The 22,665-nt window shown below is 37.3% G+C and overlaps 1 protein-coding gene across 6 annotated transcripts; it reads left to right on the top strand.

Moving 5' to 3' along the window:
- Positions 1-11,307: 11,307 nt before the first annotated feature.
- Positions 11,308-21,646, top strand: LOC107790712 (uncharacterized). 6 transcript variants are annotated; one of them, XM_075222829.1, is made up of 11 exons: positions 11,308-11,775; positions 13,799-13,962; positions 14,571-14,694; positions 14,789-14,918; positions 15,938-15,999; positions 16,087-17,057; positions 17,144-17,736; positions 17,821-20,595; positions 20,677-20,760; positions 20,885-20,989; positions 21,122-21,646. In XM_075222829.1, exons 1-11 carry the CDS (start codon positions 11,621-11,623, stop codon positions 21,173-21,175), a joined length of 5,217 nt encoding a protein of 1,738 aa, XP_075078930.1. In that variant the 5' UTR covers positions 11,308-11,620; the 3' UTR covers positions 21,176-21,646. The 6 variants fall into 6 exon arrangements, with proteins under 6 accessions (XP_075078930.1, XP_075078929.1, XP_075078928.1 ...); XM_075222828.1 differs by having other exon boundaries at positions 17,818-20,595; XM_075222827.1 differs by having other exon boundaries at positions 17,138-17,736.
- The last annotated feature ends 1,019 nt before the right edge of the window (positions 21,647-22,665 follow it).

The raw sequence follows: 22,665 nt of genomic DNA, 5'->3' as shown, positions 1-22,665 counted from the left end.
CCGACAAAAAGCAAGGCAACCGGAGCAAGGGGGAAGACAGATAAGATTCTGTAATTTTTAGCTTAGTCTAGCTTCTTATTTTTTTTAAGCATGGTGTAATAAGGAGGTCAGCAAACAGTAAAAGTAGCATGCAACAGCAGTAACATTGCAGTCCCATGGTAGTCCCAGCTACCAAGATTTCCCGAACTACATTGACCTGATTCCTATTCAGCCCAGGATATGTAGGAAACCTTCTTAATTGTTTAAAAATCAGATAAATGAGCCAAATATAACAATTGAGCGACCGTGCTAAAACCACGGAATTCGGGAATGCCTAATACCTTCTCCCGGGTTAATAGAATTCCTTATCCGGATTTCTGGTTCGCGGACTGTAATACAGAGTTATTCTTTTCCTCGATTCGGGATTAAAATTGGTGACTTGGGACACCCTAAATCTCCCAAGTGGCGACTCTGAAATAAATAAATAAATCCCGTTTCAATCGTCCTTTAATTGGAAAAAACTCCCTTCACCCCTCGCGGGGCGGTAAAAAGGAGGTGTGACACATGGCACGAGAACTCTGCTGTTGTGACTAAACACCCACTAATCTAGGACAGGTCCTCCGAACATGCCCATACTCACTACACTCAAAACATCCATCTGAATACTGCGACTGAGGAAACTAAGACTGACCCTGACGGGTCGGTTGGCCGCGATAATAACTCTGAAGAGGAGGTGCTCTGATAGGAGCTGGCGATGCACTATAAGCTGGCTGCCCCGAAGGAGGTACATAAGGACCACGACCTCCTGAAACTCTATGGGATGTCTAAAGTGCTAAATGAAATGGCCTGGGAGGATGGCCCCTACCAAAAGTATCCCGGCCTCCAGATGAGGCCCCATTGAATCCACCGGAGTGACATGGACTCTTGTTAGACCCCTGACAACTCCCGTGTGATAGAACCATCTCAATTTGTCTGACCACATTGGGTGCATCCTGGAAGGGAATCTCACTCCCTGACTACTTAGCCATCTGCAATTTGATAGGCTGAGCAAGTCCCTCAATAAACCTCCTCCTCCTCTCTCTCTCTCTATCTCTCTCGGTAAGCAGTATAAGAAGAGCATGACGGGCCAAATCAACAAATCTGGTCTTGTACTGAGTGACGGTCATAGAACCTTGCTGAAAGCGCTCGAACTGCCTCTGATAGTCCTCTCTCTGAGTGATAGGAAGATACTTCTCCAAAAATAGCTGAGAGAACTGGTCCCAAGTAAGAGCTGGTGACCCACCTGGTCTGGCCAAACAATAATCCCTCCACCATTTCTTGGCGGAACCTGATAGACGAAAAGCAGCAAAGTCGACCCCATTGGTCTCCACTATCCCTATATTCCATAATACCTCGTGACAGTTGTCCAAATAGTCCTAGGGATCCTCTGAAGATGTACCACCATAGGTAGTGGTGAAAAGCTTGGTAAACCTATCCAATCTCCACAAGGCCTCAGAAGACATAACTGATCCATCGTCGGTCTGTGCTACAACACCCGGCGGAACTACCCCAACTGGATGAGCTGCTGGAGTCTGAAACTAAGGAGCCATCTACTCCGGAGTGTGAGTAGCGGGAGTTTGTGCTCCTCTCCCAGCCCGAGAGACGGCTGATGCTATAGGGAATGTACTGGCCTAAGCAACGCTCTCTATAAGGCCCATTAGACGGACCAGAGCATCCTGAAGTACTAGGGTAGCTATGAACCCCTCTAAAACCTGAGCTGGCCCCGCTGGAACGGTCTGGGCCGGAACCTCATCATCAAACTCTACCTGAGGCTCCGCCTCTGGTGCTGCTGCTCGAACTCTGGGCTGAGCCCTGCCCCTGCCTCGGCCTCTAGCACGACCTCGTCCTCATCCTCTGCCCCTCGTAGGAGCTGCCACTGGGGAGATCAGGCTGCTGATCAGTGATGAAGCAGTACGTGTTCTCGCCATCTGCGAAGGAACAAGAGTAGAGAGTTCAATTAGCATTGGGAAGATCAAATCGCACGACAGAGAAGAATAGAAGTAAAATTGTTCCTAACTCTGTAGCCTCTAGGGATAAGCACAGACTTCTCCGTACCGATCCCTCAAACTTTACTAAGCTTGTTCAAGAATTGTGAGACCTACCCAATCTAGTGCTCTGATACCAACTTGTCATGACCCGAATTTCTCACCATCGGGACCGTGATGGCGCCTAATATTGCACTCGCTAGACAAGCCAACATTAGAGTTCTATTCACCTTTTTCCTTCATTTTTTATAATCAAAATTTTAACAAAACTAAATTAACGAAAATAAAAGCGAACATAATCAATTGATTATCCTTATACTATTAACAAATTCGAAATAGTTATCACCAAAAAACTGGTGTCACAATCCACGAACTTTCTACGAATTAACTGGTCTAAAAGAAAAATACATCTGTCTCGAAAGAAAATAAAACAGAAATGTAGAACATAGGAGGGGACGCCAGGGCCTGTGGACGCCTACAGGACTACCTTGAGTCTCCTTGATGAACGCTTGCAATAGACCTCTCGATCAGCCACAACCAACTCCAAAATCTGTACAGAAAGTGCAGAGTGTAGTATTAGTATAACCGATCTCATGTACTGGTAAGTGTCGAGCCTAACCTCGACGAGGTACTGACGAGGCTAAGGCCGGGCTTATACAATATAACCTGCAACAGTATATAATAAAATAAAAGGAAATACAGAACGAATTGGGACAATAACTTGCCGCAAAGTAAATACGGAACCCAAATAATTTGCTAGTACTCAGCTATAACCAAACCTTAAGAGAGTTACATTGCTACGGAATAAAATCACAGTAGAGGAAGAATACATAAACAACAAAATGATACGGTGTGCATCCCGATCCCACCATATAACAAGTAACAATATGAACATTCATCCTTATTACTCCTTGTTGCGGTGTGCAACCCGATCCCACCAGTCCACCCTTATTACTCCTCAATATATCACCTTTATTCCTCCTGTTGCGGTGTGTAATACGATCCCACCTGTCCACCCTTATTACTCCTTGTTGCGGCGCGCATCCCGATTCCACAGACAATCACATTTCACCCTTATTCCTCCTGTTGCGGCGTGCAACTCGATTTCACCATATCAGTACCATTCACAAAATAAGACCAAGTATTTCACAATTTAGCTCAAAACCCTCCACAACATTTATACCTCAAACCAAAACAATAGGAAACCTATACAATTATGAAACTTCATCAGTTAATACTACATAGCGAGACCAACCAAAGTGTACCATAAAGCACCAATAAAGCAACTTAAACCAACAATGTAATATAATGAAACTACGGAAAACTTAATACCTTCAATAGAGAAAACAACATTTAACAAGAAGTAATTAGACATGGAAACATCAATAAGCAAGTAGCAGTTAAGACAGGAAAACAATATACTAGGAACGAGGAAGGGAACATGCTAAACAGATAATTTGGCGGCGCATAGGTACTCGTCACCTCACCTATACGCCACACACATGGATTTTCACATAGCAATTAAGTCGGGGATCCCTAATCCCTCAAGTCAAAGTTAGACCAAACACTTATCTCAATCCAACGAGCAATTCAAAGCTCAAATACCATTTTACCTCTCGATTCCACCTCCAATCCACTCGTATCTAGTCATAATTAACATAATAACATCAATTATCGCTAATAAAATCAGCTCCAATGCATAATTATAAGTTTCCCAACATTTTTCTCAAAAAGTCAAAAACCGACCCCCGACCTACTTGGTTAAAACATGAAATTCGGATCAAAACCCTTTTACCCATTCACCCCCAGCCCATATATACAATTGGTTTTGGAATCCGACCTCAATTTGAGGTCTAAATCCCCAAAATTTGAAATTCCTAAGTTTTACCCAAAAACACCCAATTCCACCATGAAAAACCCTAGATTCTAGGATGAAATCTTGTAAAAGGATGTAAAAGATTGAAAGAAATGAGTTAAGAATCATTTACCTATGATTTAGGGAAGAAATGGTCTTTGAAAAATTGCCTCTTGAGGTTTAGGTTTTGAAAAATGGGAGAATGAATGAAAAATCCCGTCTAAGTCCAAAGTTATCAGCTGCAGATGTCCTGAGCTTCGCAATTGCGAAGCTTGCAAATGCGAGGTCCTCCACACTTCTTCTACCTTCGCAATTGCGAAGGTAAATTCGCAAATGCGAACATGACCCTCCGCAAATGCGATGAAATGATTGCAATTGCGATCCTTTTCTAAAATGCCTGAGTGGTCTGCTCAGCAAACGTACAAAGTGGACCGCAGTTTGGCTGACCCCTCTTCTTCCCATTCGGGTTGGGTCCTACTCGAGTGCAGTCATTCATAGGTGCAAGGTACTTTACTTACTATTATAAGTGGATGATTACAGTAGATAGATCTGACTTTCTTTACTTAGAGAGAAGTCCTAAGCTCTTTCTAAGTTTAATATATAGAAAGTTTGATCCTTGCCCTACCCAGTTTTACTTTGCAAATGCGAAGAAATCTTCGCAATTGGGAAGACTGCTTGGCCCAGCTTTCCTTCGCATTTGCGATGAAGGCCTCGCAAATGCAACCTCCATAGTAATCGCAAATGCGAATCCTGACCTCGTATTTGCGAGGTCTGATGCATGCAACACAGCTGAAGCACACCAGCTACTTTTCTTAAGTCCAAAACACTTCATAGCCTATCCAAAACTCACCCAAGCCCCCGGGTCTCCAAACCAAACATGCACACAAGTCTTAAAACATTATACAAACTTGCTCATGTGATCAAATCGCCAAAATAACACCTAGAACTATGAATTTAGCACCAAATTGCGTGAAATTTTCGAGATAGTTTAAAAACATCTATTTTCTCAACCAAAGGTCTGAATCACGTCAAATCAATTTCGTTTTTCACCAAATTTCACAAATAAGGTTTAAATATCATAACGGACCTGTACCGGGCTCCGGAACCAAAATACGAGCCCGATACCAACAAGGTCAAATCCTTTAAATTATTGCATTTTCAGTCTTATCAATTTCCTTCAAAAATTCATTTCTCGGGCTAGGGATCTCAGAATTCGATTACGGGCATACACCCAACCCCCATATTTTACTACGGACCCTCCGGGACCGTCAAAACACGGGTCCAGGTCCATTTACTCAAAAATATTGACCGAAGTCAACTAAAATTAACTTTTAAAGACAAAAATTATTATTTTCTCAAATTTTCACATAAAGGCTTTCCGAAAGTGCATCCGGACTGCGCACGGAAATCGAGGTGATACAAAATAAGGTTTTTAAGGTCTCGGAATCCCGAATTTAGCTAAAAAACACAAGATGACCTTTTGGATCACCACACTACATTGATGTTTTTGTCCAGTTTGAATACTTATCCAGTTTGAGTGCTGACGCGAAGTTTGGAAATAAAACTATGATATACATAGGTTCCTATGCTGGGTAGAAAGTAGATATATTCTAGCCGGCTAACATCACTATAATGTCACAGTAATACCTCAATTCCAAAAAAGTTGGGATCAACTAACACCGGAAAAAAAACTACTGTATAAATCGTAGATTCAATATAAGAGTAACTATTTTGTCAATTTTTCAATATTGTTAATTTGTTCTAACCACCAAAAGAAGTGTAAGGTGTTCGTTGGTCGTCAAATTAAAAAGATTGTGTAAGTAGTAGCATGATATGAGAGTAACAATATTTAGTAAATGTGGCAATTGCCAGGACATCTCTAAAAAAAACAATAACCAATGAAAATAAAGTAGTTTATATATACAAACATTAAATAGACCAGGCAAACTGAAGGTTGGGTATCGAAAGGAAGATTCTCTGCTATATATTATTCAGAAATAATTAATTTTTCTGTTGCAAATGATTGGTGTGGGTCACGAAAAGTTAGATAAAATAACCTACTGCATTTTTCATCATTGACTTACCCCAACCAAGGAAAAGGCAGACTATTTCAGTATTGGTATTAACAGTTAGAGAGGGAAAAAGAGCACCTAAAGGATCAATGTAAAAAGCGTAGCTCTCACACCAAGTAAACACAATTGTCTAACGCAGTTGTTGAAGTTGAGAAAATACGGTAGACATTTATGTAACATTTATCATCAATTATATATATATATATATATATATATATATATATATATATATATATATATATATATCTACACTTTGAAACCTTACCACCCAAATGAAACAAAGCTTTAAAGCAAAGATTACATGATTATTTCCACATCTACCAGAGGGTTAGTTCCTTAAAGAAGTCATTGAGCTCTATCATTTTCATAAGAAATAGCAAATGATGCAAATATATTATTACTTTCAGAGCAAAAGAATAGAAAGAAACCATGATAATTATGTGCACCAATTGTTTTCTATTCAAATTATATTTATGCAATTGAAAAATTCTACAAATATATTGAATTCATATTTGTTGTCATGAAAAAATAATGTATATAGTAAGATCCTGTACTCATTTAAAATCTTGAATATGTAATCTTATACAATCACTAATTCTTACCCAAAATCACTCTCAAATGATCATACCTTGTTTCTTGGTTAGTAGTTGGAGTAGTTGAAAATCCTTATCCATCATTAACAACAAAAATAAAATCGACAAATTGTTTTACTAAGTGATTAGCCTTAGGCAGAGAAATAAACCTATTGCAACAAAAGACAAATGGAAAAAAGAGTTAAAAATATTATCCTACTCCCTGGGTTATCCGACGAAAGCAGCAAATTAAAAACCAAAGGCATATTTGCTGCCTCTCGTGAATATTGATTACACAATAGTTGCATATCACATATTTGTAACCTCTCCTATTAAAAAAAATAAAACATTATTCTATGTTCCCTAAGTCGGGGTGGACCATAGTTATCAATTTCGCAATTTAAGAACAAGACAAAAGTAGTACTACCGAGGAGAATGACATTAACTTTCATAAGAAAGTAAGCTTGAGAAATTTAAAACAAATCATCTGTTTTTGTTAAAAAAGAAATATTTGATTTTTTACCGTATAAATTCAACGATTGAGAAATATGCATAATCCGTCGGTACATAAATTTATTTTGAGGAGCATAAGTAAACAACTTTATTTCTCATAGTTGACCTGGTCTGCTGTATTTTCTGCCTTGTAAAAAGGCAAACGTCTAGGTCGGAAAATGGACAACTCTGGAAAAAAATATTGAGAAAGGTTGAGAGAGTATTCTCAAGTCATTTTAATTATTAAACTTTTTCTTTGTTTTCTCATTTGATGTCTAGTATTCGCATCCAAATCCCAACTAATGCATATTTGCACCGTATAATACTTATTAAAAGAAAAGCACTTTCTACTATAACTTTTTATTTTCACGCTCGAACCTGAAACTTCTGAAACATATTGTTCTCTCTATTTCAATTTATGTAAACCTATTTTTTTTTGATCTATTCCAAAAATATGACCCATTTCTAAATTGAAAACAATTTAGCTTAAACTTATAATTTTACCCTTAATGAGAAGTTTTTATAACTATACAAATATCCTGGACCCCTTTTTGACTTTTTTAGGACCACAAATTCAAAAAATCTTTATTTTTTTTAAACTCAGTGCCCAGTCAAACAGGTTCATATATATTAGAACGGAGGGAGTAATTGACAACTACTCCCTCCGTCTCATAATATGTGTCGTGATTCTCTTATGCACGTCCCTTAAGAAAGAATAGTTTTTGACTACTTTACCCGTATTAAATATTTTCTCAATTTATGTGTCATCTCTATCAATGACATTATCTATATTTTTACTAAATGTGAATGCAATTGATTATTAAGGGTAAAAAAAGAAAAATATAATCATTTTGTCTTGAACTTCTAAAATGACAAATAATTTGAGATAACTATTAGTAGTAACCAGGTCCATGACACATACTATGGGACGGAGGGAGTATTTTTACTTCTAGAAGTAGAAGTATGTACGGGGACCTGCAACAGGCGACTAAAAGGGTTTAAGCTACACATATAATATATGTTTTACTTTGAATTAGATACGGATGCAGAATTTATCAAGATAGAGGCCTAGCCTATACTATATGAAAAAGAAGAAAACTTAAAAAAAGTATAAGACATGCATAAAAATATATTTTTAAAGAATTTAAAAGGGTAATAATATCTACCTTAAAAGATTAGGTGGCCAGCGCTGATGTTCATAGATCCTGCCCTGCTTCGAATTTTGCTGACGATCATAATCATATTCCCTTTATTTGACCTATTGTGTGAAGTAAACAATTAAAACAGAAATTATGGGCAAAATAATTGACAAACAAAATTAAACGAGAAGGTCAAAAATGCCAGTTAGTAAATAAGTAATCATACACAGATAATGTTTTAAATTTTAATCTAAATTTTTATTTCTTATCATAGACCATATATAACGCATTTTTGTAGCTATAAACCATGAGTCAAAAATCACAAATTAAACACTATCACCCTTACAAAGAGAAGGAAGAAAGATTAATCAATACTCCGTTTCGATTTGAGGCTTTTTTTGAAAATAAAAATAAAAAATTGGGTTAGCTAGCTTTGTAGTCAATTCATTTCAGTTATCTTTGTCAAAATATGTTGCACCAACGATCTCCTTTAAAATGGAACAAATACCATAACATTCAACCAACCTTAAAGGCTTAAATTAACAAACAAAAAATTCTCACAAGAAAGAAGGATACTAATTTTCCATACCTAACAAATTTGGTGGGCTCCAACTTTTACTCCATTTTTGGTCCCCAAAATGAGTATTTTCTCATTTTGGGGACAACTTACTCCAACAATTTCCCCATTTTCCTCTCCCCCACCACTTTTTTATATTTTTCTCTCTCTTCTATATTGTATTATTATCTTTCATTTCAATTTTATTTTTTAATTTCCATTAAGCAACTTCCATCTTTTATTTTTATTAATTTGTAATTTCCATTAAAACAATTTCATAAAATTTTAAATAATATAATTTGTAAACAATTATTATAGATTAACTAATAATTCAAATAAAAGTGAAGTCATTGCAATATCAAATATTTTATATTCGCATCATTCATTTTTTGCGATAATTATATATTTTTTGTACAATTATAACTTATAATAAAATTAACTTACAATTTTAAATAAAAAAAATAAATGCACGAAAATTAATTTATCAAAATTATACACCAAAGTTAAGATGTAAAATTAATGTTATAAAGACATTACATAAACATAATTAGATATATATATAAAGAGATAAATTAAAAGATTAAATAATAAAATAATAATAAAAAAGTGATGAATAGTAGTAGGGGAGATGAATAGTGTACCCCATATTTGAGGGAACACTATTCATCCCCCATTTTGGGGACAAAAATGGGGGAGGATTGAGCTAAATTACCCCAAAAATTGCCCCCATTATGGAGAACGGGGGTAAGGTTGGAGATGACCTTAGGCAGTTTTTCAATGATTACGATATTAAAATATTTTTAACTATGAAAGATTATGGTTTATAATAACTCTTTTAGTTTATAAGTACTTATATTTTATTACAAAAATCTAATTTTGAGATGTCCAAGTTTATAGAAAATATTAAATATGTTAACTATCATCGTCATTTTTCTTGAACAAAATAATTACAGGGGAAGGTAATATGGTAAAGAAAATCGAGAATAAAAAAGAAACTTTTTCTAGTTTATAGGATAATTAATTCACGCATTGGGACATGTCCATTTTAATGGAAGACGTGACAATCCTTATGAAGCCTAATGTTCACGCCTGGTCTGCAGTTACGGGCCCACCGAGGAAACAACTTGTGCTAATTCTCATCGTGATCCAAATAATTAGAAATTACTAGTTTTGATAACTTATTTTAGATCCTTTTCCTCCACGATCTACTAATCTTTGATATTTTCTTGCTGTTGAATTTTTACGTGTTGTACAAATATTACAAAAAGAAAATCAAAATAAAGTTGTCATATGAGGACAAGCTTGTTGCCTTTTCACTAGTAGAGTAATTAAATGGGGAAACCAATTTCTTTACACATATGCAATATCATTTGGGAAGGGAAAGAGATGCTTGGAAGACGGTAAAATTATTTTCTTAAAACTTATATGTCAGGAATTTGAGTTGAAAGACGGTAAAATTATTTTTGTATTACTTATATGTCTCGAATTTGAGTTATGGATCGATCATTGATATCTGGAGTCAAAGGACTGTTCCAATATTGCGTGAACACAAAATATTTTGTGTATTGAAATATCCTTTTTTATATAACATATCATTTGGCCGGATAAAATTAAAAAGAATAAATGGGAGAGACCTTGAAGGGCACTCAATTTTGTTTTAGTCATACTAGGAATTTATTATTATTATTATTATTATTATTATTATTATTATTATAATAGGCTATGTGCTATGTGAAATTGGATGCGGGATCCAATACAACAAGGGAGGCCCACAATGACCGGCACGACCAGCTCAGCCGCGCCTTTGTACAGCATACTGCGTACATACCATCTCTATTTTGTTTGTTCCATTCCCTTCCAAAAATTCTCAAGTTATATATATTTAGAAACTACTGCACAAAGTATAAATTTACAACTAAACATTATTTTAAATTCATAATTAATGACAAAAAATTGTTGACTCACCAAATAGTAATATCATTCGGACAGATGAACTACAACTTATATTCCACTTTATAGTTAAAATACTTATAAAAAGATGTCAATTTAGTCTATAGGAGATGATTGAGAGGTTAAAGTATAAAAATAGTAGTAATACGTAGCTGTGAAACACAACTACAACATGTACTTCAATTTATCACTATCACATTATTAGTAAATTTACTCAACATCTATACATGTAGATTGTAACCAACAAGTAACATCTTTGGTAATATTTTTTTTAAAATGTTAGTGAGATTGAGATGGTTGAGAGACTAAAATATATAAGAGTAATAACATTATAGTAGGTGCTAATTTTAGCATCGATTTATTACTATTACAGGAGAAAGAAATTCTAATCGTTCGGTATTTAGCTAAGACACATTCAAGGTGATTTAGGAAACAAATTCTAAAAGCATTTGAAAAATAATTTAAATATATAATAATTATAATACACGAAAGTAATTAATAGTTAGTATAAATATTATTACAAAGGATTGTAGCAAGATGAATATGAGATGAATGTGATCATGCATTTACAAATAGAGATCAAAGTTTGAGTTTTAAAAATAAAAAAATTCAGTTAAAAATGCTTTTTCTTTTAATGAATTTTACGGGCTCGAACCCGGAAACAAAATGAAAAGCCAAAAAAAAGAAAGAAAGTGTAATACACAATGTTCCCCTTGTAAAATAGAGTCAACCGACCCTCATTCTTTCAGTCCTCACCTCTTCCTCTCAAACTGTACATTCACATCACCTCATTTTTCTCTATCTCTCTCTCTCCTATCAATAGCTACAATTACCAACGCGCACAACGAAGATACAGCTATACACAAAATCCGCAATAGATACACACATGGATTCCATGTGTATGAATTAAATGTGGAAAATGTAGTGTATGTGCAAATTGAGATGCTGAATTAGAGGAATTAGGGTTTTGATTTGGTAAAAATGCCGTTGAATAGGTATCAGATAAGGAACGAGTACAGCTTGGCTGATCCAGAGCTGTATAAAGCTGCTGATAAAGATGATCCAGAAGCTCTGCTTGAAGGCGTTGCTATGGCTGGCCTTGTCGGTGTTTTACGCCAGCTCGGTGACCTCGCCGAGTTAGTCTCTTCATCTTCATTTTTATTTTTATTTTTTATTTTTTGCTTTTTTGACTTTAGAACTTTGTCGCTGTACAAGTAAATAAGTAAATGCTGTGCGAATTTTTGTGCTTTGGGTCCTTTTTTTGTAATTTGAAGCGATATAGTGAAACATGAATTTGTGAGTTTATTATTGGCTTTAGAATTTTGGCGTTTTACAAGTGAACAAGCAAATGCTGAGTGAAGTTTCGTGTTTCGAGTCCTTTTTTTGGTTGTAATTTGAATAGATAAAATGTAACACACTAATTAGTATACCATTTGGAATAGTGAAAATGGAAATACGCGTTTGTGAGTCAATGATTTTAGAACTTTGGCGTTTTACAAGTAAATGCTGTGTGAACTTTATGCGTCGAGTCGTCTTTTTTTTTTTCTTCTGTAATTTGAATTGATACAGTGAAATATGCCAGTATTGAAATCTATGGAAATTTGTAGTTAGGATACAATTTGGAGTTATTAAAAATGGAAATATGAAATATGAATTTTTGAGTTGATTGTTTGAATTAGTATTTGATTTAGAATATTTTTATGGAGTTCCTCTCTTTGTATTATTTGAATTGATAGACTAGAATATGCTTGTCCAAAAAAAGTGAGAATTGAAACTTCAGACATCTGTAGCTAGTTTACTATTTAAATTGTAATGCCGAGTGAATTTGTGAGAAGATGAATTGAATTGTTAAAATTGGATTTGCTGATTAGATCATTTTGTTTCCAATATGAACCTTGTCTTTGCATTTTCTTTCTTACTTTTTTCCCAACCCGCTAATCATAGCCTTTACAAGTAAATGTGGACTAGGTTGTTTTTGTTCTCAGAATAACTTTTTTGGCTAGATGCGTCATTACCACCTAAGTTGCTCCGACATAGCAGTTTAGGTACCGCACCTGTGTCGACACGACACTAATATGGGTGTAGGTATGAGATCCGACCAGATTTTGTCAGATAATTTTAGGAAATCAATCCTTTACTTATCTACAACTTGAGAATAAAAAAGAAATCCACACTTTACAAGCTAAACATAAGTATTCCACAAAATTTCTCATAATTTAGAGGTATCTTTATATTTTTATTTTTATGAATTATTTTTAGCCCGATCCTTGCACCCGTATCACTACTAGGATCCGTATCGCCGAATCTTAGAATTTACACCTCGAAGGATCCGACCTCTAGATCCGCACCCGTGTCGGACACCCGCACCCGCGTCCAAGCAATTTAGATTACCACGACCTGCATAGTTTAACAAACCTTGCTTTGGAAGTTGAAACATGGCAGCAAATATTAGTATTTGTCTGGGTTGATTTGATATGAATGCTGTTTTCGAGTATATAGGAGCTTAGTGCTGACTAACTAACTCCGAGGCAGAAATATTTGGGAGAATCTAATACGATGTGGTGCCAAATATGAGTCTTTCTGCTTGTGTACTATGTCCCTGCAAGTGATTCCAGATCACTCTATTTGACTTTTATTTCGATCGAGTTTTCTATTTTATTATATTTGATCGAATTTTCTATTTTATATATTTTATTTTACTTTTACAAAAATTTTACAAAAAATGGAAATTTTTTCTTGTTGCTTGAATATTAACTATTCAGTTAAAAGAATTATTACAACTATAACACGCATTTTGGTTTTCAAGTTCAAATTCGTTGGAAAAAAGGATACCCGACTGGGTACTGACCAGACCAGGCCATGAGAATAAGAGGGTCCTTTGGAACAAAATCAAGGCAAAGAAAAGAGGTCTTCTTTATTTTTAGTGAAAATTCTTGTCTCTTTTTAGCCCTTCCTTTACTTTAGATAAAGAAATAAAGGAAACTGATGATAAAAGTTGTACATATCTCTATAATATAGAAAGAAGAAAAGAGAGAAAGATTCTTTCCTGGATCTTATGTGCTATCTCATAAGAATACTGTAGTTGAAGTTCGGTTTGATTGTGGTAGCGTCTAAAATGTTGGTATTTCTTGTTAAGCTTGCTTTTTGTAAATGTTGAAGGTTTGCTGCTGAGATATTCCATGACTTACATGAAGAAGTGATGGCAACTGCTGCAAGGGGCCACAGTTTGACAGTCAGGGTCCAGCAGCTTGAAGCAGAATTTCCTTTGATTGAGAGGGCATTCCTCTCACAGACCAATCACTCTTCCTTCTTCTATAATGCTGGTAAGTGCTAAGAGCAGATCATTTGTCAATATCACCAAAATAATCCTGGAAGACTTATTGTACTTTGCTTTTTCGTGCATTTTGATGGCTTTTCTGCTTCTTTCTACTTCCGTACCAAAAGATTCTGTCATTTCTAGTCTTGGGGTGTTTGTAATTGTTTTATACATGTTTGTATATGTGCACATGTATTATATTGCTGTTGATACTGCTTGTTCTCTTATTATCTTATTATTGTTACTGCTTGTTTTCTTATTATCTTATTGTTGGTATTGCTTGTTGTTACTGCTCTCTTTTTCTTTCCTTGAGCTAGGGGTCTATCGGAAACAACCTCTCTACCCTCAAGGTAGGGGTAAGGTCTGCGCACACACTACCCTCCCTAGACCCCACTTGTGGGACTATACAGGGTTTTTGTTGTTGTTGTTGTATATGTGCACATGAGCATATATGTAGAGTATACAGCGAAGGTTTATCTTTCAGTTTCTTGAACATGTAATGTCGACTAAAACAACATGTGTCATAAATAGATATTAGTGTTTTGAAGATTTTATTAAGTTTTCTATATAATTGATGAGTAGATAAAAGTATTAGTAACACAAACATTACTTCAGGTACTGATTGGCATCCTAATCTGCGAATCGACCAAAATATGGTTACAAGTGGAGATTTGCCTCGATTTGTGATGGACTCATATGAAGAATGCAGAGGTCCACCTCGCTTATTCCTTCTAGACAAGTATGTTCTGATATTTATCGTCAACAGCTTAACATTACATAGAGGGTTAAACTTCGTTTGAATAGCGTTTGACAAACTTATTGGATTGTAAAAGGTTTGATGTTGCTGGAGCTGGAGCATGTCTGAAACGTTATACTGACCCTTCATCTTTTAAAGTGGAGACATCCTCTTATACATTCACAACTTCAGATGTTCAGAGGGAAAAGAAAACTCGCAAGTCAAAGGTAATTAAAAAAAAAGAGAAACTATTGCTCCTGTTTCTCTGCAACCATTTGGTTTACTTACATGCTGATTTAGTGGTATTTCTCTGGCTTGGTATCTGAGATGACACTCTCATTTTTTCCTTGGGGGGGGGGGGGGAGTGTGGTGGGGGTGTTTGACAATTGGAAGGGTTTTATGTGGCAACGTGTGCTTATTTGCTCGAGCCTCCACTGATCTCATTCATGATGCTTTCTGAAGCCAGCCCCTCATAGCTCCATCTTGACCCGTAAGAGAGTAAGGAGAAAGGGAGCAGAATGATCTCACCATAAAGTATTAAAGTTTAAGTTGATACCTGTACTACACAACAACAACAACGACCCAGTATAATCCCACAAGTGGGGTCTGGGGAGGGTAATATGTACGCAGACCTTACCCCTACCCCGAAGGGTAGAGAGGCTGTTTCCAGGAGACCCTCGGCTCAAAAAAGCAACAGGAGCCGATATATTAGTACCATAAAAATGCATAATAAAATAACAACAATATAAGAGATATGAAATACAGAATACGAAATACGAAATAGATGGCTGGTATAGTAAAACTAGCAGGTAAAGCCCTGCATCAATAGACGACCAATTACATTCTAAGAAGTGACACCTGTACTAAGAAGTGAAATTGTTACTTGCTATGTGAGCAAATTTGTGCGTCCTAATGTGCTTATTGTTTCAAATCTGATGCATCTGATGTTTGTTATAGATTAGAGGAATTTCTTTAGCTTTAGCATATAGGCAGAAAGATGACTTTTACTTAATGCAGTAGAGAAAACCTGTATTCTGCATAGGAAGATGCTGCCTAAGGCAAGGGGGTGGGGTTTGATTACTTTGATAAAGCATAGTCTTTCCATCTTGGCTAACGTTTCTGGAGGGTTCTTACAATTTCATCCCATCAGCAAGCAGCTTCTTCTCGGTGATAATATCAGAGAAGATGTTGAATTTGTAATATCACTTCTTGTGCTTCAACATAATATTTTATTTCGCTGTTGCAGAAGAGAGGTTCTCGCTGGAGGAATGGGGAGACACCTGAGGTGTTGCCTACATCACATGCCAAGTGAGATCCCTGATGATTAATGTATTAGATGTGTGTTATGTTTGTTCTGGTCGAGTATCTTATTGTGTGCTTCTCACATTTCTACAGACTTCATCAGCTTTTCTTGGAGGAACGCATTGAAAATGGTATAAATGTTCCTGCACATCGTGTGAAGCTGAAAAGAAAGCTGAATGGATTTCCATTTGACCCAAAAACTGGAAAGAGCTATATGAACAAGTTCTTGGAGGCTACTTTGCCAGAGCATAGAGTAGTCCATGAAATTGGTATCGATTCATCACCTTTGAGATTGACATCAACTGATGCTTATGAAACTTCGATGGACACTGAAGATATTAGACCACCGAGTCCTGATAAAGAGGTGATGCGGAGGATCAAGAGTGCATCTTCATCTCCTTCTCCACCACAAAGTGAAGAGAGCAATGCTCTAAAAACATGCTTGGATGAAGTCGTTGAGGATCTCTACCACGATCAAATTCGAGAAATTTCCAGACCAAACCAGACTTTGCAATCAACTGATTTATTGCCATCTACTCATAGCATAGTTGATGAAAAGGAAATAGCAATGGATGGAGAAAGCCGAACAGAAGGAAGTGTTGGTTGTGAGTCTGATGATGTTGCAAGTGAAATAGATAATTATGTAGATGCCCTAACCACAATGGAGTCAGAATTAGAAACAGACTCCGAGCAGAGAGCCAGAAGGGATTTGCACTTTTTGAACAGCAAAAATGAAGTGTTACGTCTGTCTTCTAGCAGTGAGAAGCTTCAAACTCAATCTTCAGATTCTCACTCAATGGGGAACTCTACATTATCTGATGATGGGAATAGTTATTCTAAGAAGGAAATATCTAGTTTTTCTTGTTCTGATTCCCCTAGCACTTCTGTTGAAAGTGTCCTTTTGGAGAGCGAAATTTCTAGCAAGGAAGCAAAGACATCTGACATTTCATATGATCGGCAATCTGTTAATGAGGAGACTCAATTGCCCCAGCCTCCAGAACATGGTGATTATGATAAAAGATGCATTATGGTAGCTAGGGAACACAGTGGCAGTTGCGACTCTGGTGAGCCAACCACAACCCTTAGTTTTACAGATTCAACTCCTATGTCACAATACATGCTTATGCAGGAATATGTTTGGAAGTTGCAGGGATGAGAGCTGAAACAAATGAAGAGTTTGTCGCCCATGGCAAGAGTGAAAACCCTTTAGCTAGCATTGCAGAAGATGCAGCAGATTTGCATGTCAGTCCACCCTGTGCTCCTATTATCTTTAATGCGCCAGAACGGAATGGAGATGATTCACCATCTAGAGCATCCATTGAAGACAAGCTAGCAGATGATTCGATTGATGGAAATTTGAGTGTAGGTGAGAATGTGTCTTGTGCATCAAATCCTTCTGATGTTCCTCGCCGCGCCAGCGGTATCTTGCCGTGGTCAAAATCTCCTAAAGTCCAGCGCAAAAGCAAGTTAGATAATGATGCAGATTTGCATGTCAGTCCACCCTCTGCTCCTGTTATCTTCAAGGCACCAGAACAGAACGGAGATGATTCTCCATCTAGAGTATCCATTGAACACAAGCTAGCAGATGAATCGGTTGATGGAAATTTGCGTGTAGGTGAGAATGTGTCTCGTGCATCAAATTCTTCTGATGTTCCTCGCCGCGCCACCGGTAACTTGCTGTGGTCAAAATCTCCTAAAATCCAGCATGAAAGCGAGTTAGATGATGATGATGATATGAATCTGGTTAGTAATCTTCCCTTTACTTCTGAGCTCCTAAATGTTCCTTCTCAAGACAGGCATAAATTGTTGTCTTCTGATAATCAGCAGTTGCACAATGTGGACCGTGAGGATCCATTATTGGGTGAAGATCTAACCTGCTTATATAATCTTTCTGATGGTCCATCAAAAGAAGGTGACACCTCACCTTCATCGTTGGCTGTAAACCATCCAAATCATCTGAATGGTTTAGGCAATGAGAATTCAAATGGTATTTCTGAGGGTTCAGCTCAAACGCTGGATATATCGGGTGCTCCTCACAAAGAATGTGGCAAACACTCATGGTTTACCATGTCTCATGATAAAACTGCTGAAGATACATACATGAAAAAGCCACATAACCTGACCACCACAGAGATTGAAGCTGGTGATGCAGATGGAGAGCATGAAGAAACGTGTGGGGCATTCAGTGATGCAGTTACATCTGAGCCGGGAGACATCAGTAAGAACTGTGGAGTAGATGACCTCAATTCGGTTGATGTGCTGAACCCTCAGATTCCAGAAATTGCAAATGATATTCAGCCCCTTGAATCTGGAAAAGTGGAGATTTCATGTTCTAAGCAGGAAAATTATGATGAAGTATCAAGTATGACGAAATTTGAGGAAAAAGATAGTGTTGTCCCCAGTGAGCTTTTGTATGCAAGTGCATCTACTGGTTCAATTACCTCTCAACATCTCGAATCATTGGCCAAAGAAGCAATACTCTCAGATGAGACAGAACATAAGATAGATAAATCTGATGTCACAGATGAGACTGCTTCTCTTGCTGCCTTGGCTTATAAAGAAGATATTGATGATCTAGACTCGTCTTTAGATCAGAAAAGGTTTTCAGAAGAATCTGTTTGCTTAATTGGACATTCCAGCCAGAATGAATTGGAAACTGATCTACCTGATGGCCATGTAGAATCAAAGTTCGAGATACAGATAGCCGATTCCCCAGATTCTAATTCCTTCGTGCATGATGCATCCAACTATCATCATCCCGAGCCAGAGGTTCTTGACACTCTTTCTGACAACAAACTTTCTTTTGATGCTGAAAACATGTTGGAATCAAACACTGCTTCCAGTCAGTCACCATTAAGCTTGGATACTGAACAAGTATCCTCCCAAAGGAAGAATGTTGTTGATTCCACTGAAGATGCTTCATCATTGCAAACTATTTCTCTTGAAGAAGGAAAGCATGAATTAAAAGATGATCAACTCAATGAGGAATTACTGGACGATGATGAATCACCTCTCATGGAGCAAATGCAGCCTTCAAGTCATGTTGACCGAGCATTGGATGCTTCTTCCCTATCTTTGCTGCCAAACCTTCCAAGTCAAGATGCAGTGCCAGATGTTATAGCCCACAGCAGCAATCAAGATCCTCAACCCTTGCTAACTGATAACTGTGCAGAAGAGAGGGCTGAGTCAGCAATCCACGAGCATGATAAAATGGAGGTGCTGGATAATGGTGAGTCGAAATCAGAGCCATTAGCTCTGTTAGCCCAGCCACAACAGGTGGATTCATTTGACCTTGAACAATCTGCTGAAGCTTCTTCAATTGCTTCACCAACATTTAGTCCCAGTCAAACTTCATTTCCAGAGCTTTTATCACAGAGCAATCAAGACAGTTTGACATCTTTGCCAACCCACCACTCTGACAGAAAAGAGGACGAGATACCGTGTAAAGAACCAGATGAAGAGAAATTGATAGATGAAGGTGTTGCTAAAGAGGAGCTGTTACCTCAGTTTGAAGAGGCACGCCTCTCCAATCATGCTGATATAGTTGGAGCCGTCAGTGCTTCTTCTATACCATTTATGGCAAATGTTCCTTGTCAAACTTCAGTTTCAAATCCCTTACCTCTTAGCAGCCATAATGTCAATCCTTTTGAACACGGGAATACAATGATTTCTACCTCTCCTGGCTTTGTCCTGCTTCCTGGTGACCAGATCGATCTGGCGGAAATGCCCCCATTGCCTCCTCTTCCTCCAATTCAATGGAGGATGGGAAAATTACATTCTTCCCCTGATTTGGAGGAGGAGCTAACACAGCATCATATAGGTGCCAATTCATCAAGTCTGCCACCTAGGACTGATCAGAATGCTCAACCTGTGAATCGAAACATGGCACTGTCAGCTGTAGCTACAGAGAGTACAGCTCTCAGTTGTGGAAACAGTAGAGTTAGGTTTATTGATCCAGGTGATAAACACTCTGTAAAGCCTCACTTCCCATTGCCAGGTCAATATCATGAGGTGCAGCAGTCTACTTTGCATGCCATGAGAGGAGGGGAAACACAGCCTGTTAATTCTATCTCAGATGTAACTTCTCTGGATAAACCTTCTACTGATGCTTTGGGTTCAAGTGAAGAACTTATCCAACCACTGAGTCGAGTTGCTCCAGAATTTCTTTTAGACGAACAAGGCTCTGATCATTTGGAACAACATATGCCAGTAACTGATGGAATAAAACCAAAAGCAGCTCCTATAAATACAGGGCTTACAGACGCTTCTGAGTCATTATGCCTTGAACCATCTCAGCCCCAGTCCCAGTCCCAGTCCCAGTCCCAGCATCATCCCCTCCATCTGTTAGCACCGGAGACTAGCTTAAACAGATCCAATCTTGAAGAAACCCCTACGAGATTGGAGAAAAATGTGGTGGCTCACGGCACATTTATTCCATCATTTACAGAAAATGCAAAGCCTGATCACAATATTCCACCTACAGAGGCGGAAATTATTTGGCCAGCTGTGGAGGAAGGAAACACTAATGGGGTCCGCATGGTGAAACTACAAAGACCACGGACTCCACTAATTGACGATCTTGCTGTGCATGACAAAAGCAAAGTAAGTTTTGCTTCTTTTTGGTCAAACTTGGAGAGTACAGTGTTGTTAAACTTCACGTTTCTAACATTAATCATTGTGCAGTTGAGAAAGGTAACAGAGCGGGTTAGGCCTGAAATACAGAAGGATGATGAAAGAGATTCTCTCTTGGAACAAATAAGGAAAAAGGTAAGACTGGGCATCAGTTTAATTATTGTTTATTTAGCTTTGTTTTCTAAGTTCATAGTTTTCATATTCTTAGTTGGTAACTATTTGTCCAAGCTAAACGTTGAGCATCTTCTTGCTTTTCCAGTCATTCAATTTGAAACCTACAGTTGCAACAAGACCTAGTATTCAGGGTCCTCAAACTAATCTGAGAGTTGCTGCCATTTTGGAGAAAGCAAAAACAATTCGTCAGGTCAGTCTCTCAACCTCTCTGTGTCTTTCCTTATACGCGCGTCTCTGTGTGTGGGCACGCGGATGCAAGGGAATAAATATGAATCAGGTGAGCCTCTGCATATCATTGGTGTTAAGGTTTTCTATATTACAGGCCTTTGCTGGAAGTGATGAAGAAGATGATGAGGATTCTTGGAGTGATTCATGAAATTATCTAGCACTATGAAAAATTCCTAGTGCCATGGATTCCAAAAATCTGTTACCACATTCTCGGTGATCAAGCTGACAGTGAAACAGATTTAAGTGTCTCTCTCTTCTCAGAATATTCCATGGTTCTCTCACCCATTGTAAAATACGCTCTCCCACTCCTTTCTCCCTCTCTATATAGCATGTAGCCAATTGTTAGTGTTGTCTTCATTCCATAGTATGAAAAGTATATTCAATCATGAGATCGCGTGTAAGCGCGTTGTTATTCATTTTTCATGTAAAGGCAGTTATGTATTGCATCTCTTGTTTACAAAGTTAGTGTAAAGGGCCTGGTCAATTTTTGTATCTACCATATAGTAGTAGTGGCTTTGCTTTGTCTGGATTGAGAGAGTATTTACGCTGTAACTGTTGAAATTTAGCGTATACGTCAGTCAAACAATTCTGCTGTGTATAAAGTACTGATATTTTTCACAGGTTCTTGGACTTGGTAGCATCCCTCGGTTACTTTGATTTGAAAGAATGAATCAAATGTTTTCGTAATCGTAACTTAACTTGTGACAATATTGGCAGGGAGTAAATCTGGAAAAGCACTTGTTTTTGCTTGCTGCTTTGGGCTGAGATGTTCACTGAAGATAGAATTTTCTCACGTTATCCCCCCCCCCTCCCCAAAACCCCTCACTCCCCCACCGCCCCCCAAACAAAATCTAGCGAGAAGCATTCTTGCAATTAATTATCGTGGGCGGTGACGGAGTTGATGTATCAGTATTTTCATGGTCTTTATGCTCTTTCCTTATGTTTTTGAAGTATCTCACCAATTCTTATGTGAAGCATGAGAGTTGAGTGTAAGAAGGGATTTATCATGGTTCCGGTATCCATTGCAAGTGTTTCATTTTCTTTAGTAATTATGGAAAAGTGCCAGAATACAAAATTAATGGCATAAAAAGCTGGAGACAAATATGTCTACTTATGCTTCTTTAAACACATGGATCACACAACTATGTATCTTATCTATGTCAGTTTGCTTCACATTTTCACCAAAATAGAGAAATGTTGCTACAATCCATTACGTATGCATGCTTATATATACTCTTTTTTAGCAGTGAATTTATTTTAAAAGTTATGGATTCAGGCTTAACTATTTGTTGCAGTTTAAGTGAACTATTAGGCATAAGTTTGTACTACGCTTTAAAAGTGTTGGGTTCATATGAAGATGCTGTAAGGATGCATCCGCTTCTGCACACATGTATGCCTACGAATAGTTTTAAAATTCGAAACTTAAACTAAACTGCAAAAATCATATTGGAACTGATTGATGCACACCGGTAAAATTGTTTAATACTTTTATTCAGATCAAATTATCGGTAGTTGTGTTAGTACCTTTCGTGAGACAGAACTTTCTCAAATGCACTTTTGAGCAGCAATTAGTGTTTGGTCAAAATTTTAAAAAGTGCTTTTGAGTGTATTTCTCAAAAGTATTTTTTAGGAAAGTAC

The sequence above is a fragment of the Nicotiana tabacum genome, chromosome 10 (genome assembly GCF_000715075.1).
Source record: "Nicotiana tabacum cultivar K326 chromosome 10, ASM71507v2, whole genome shotgun sequence".
Classification (NCBI taxonomy): domain Eukaryota; kingdom Viridiplantae; phylum Streptophyta; class Magnoliopsida; order Solanales; family Solanaceae; genus Nicotiana; species Nicotiana tabacum.
This window is presented reverse-complemented; position numbering and strand designations above follow the sequence as displayed.

Bases quoted from the DNA above. Each gene is read 5' to 3' on its own strand.
- LOC107790712 (XM_075222824.1), top strand. From the start codon at position 11,621: ATGCCGTTGAATAGGTATCAGATAAGGAACGAGTACAGCTTGGCTGAT. The intron at 20,596-20,676 runs GTAAGTTTTGCT...ATCATTGTGCAG, and splicing joins CTGTGCATGACAAAAGCAAA to TTGAGAAAGGTAACAGAGCG. The intron at 20,990-21,121 runs GTCAGTCTCTCA...TCTATATTACAG, and splicing joins AAGCAAAAACAATTCGTCAG to GCCTTTGCTGGAAGTGATGA.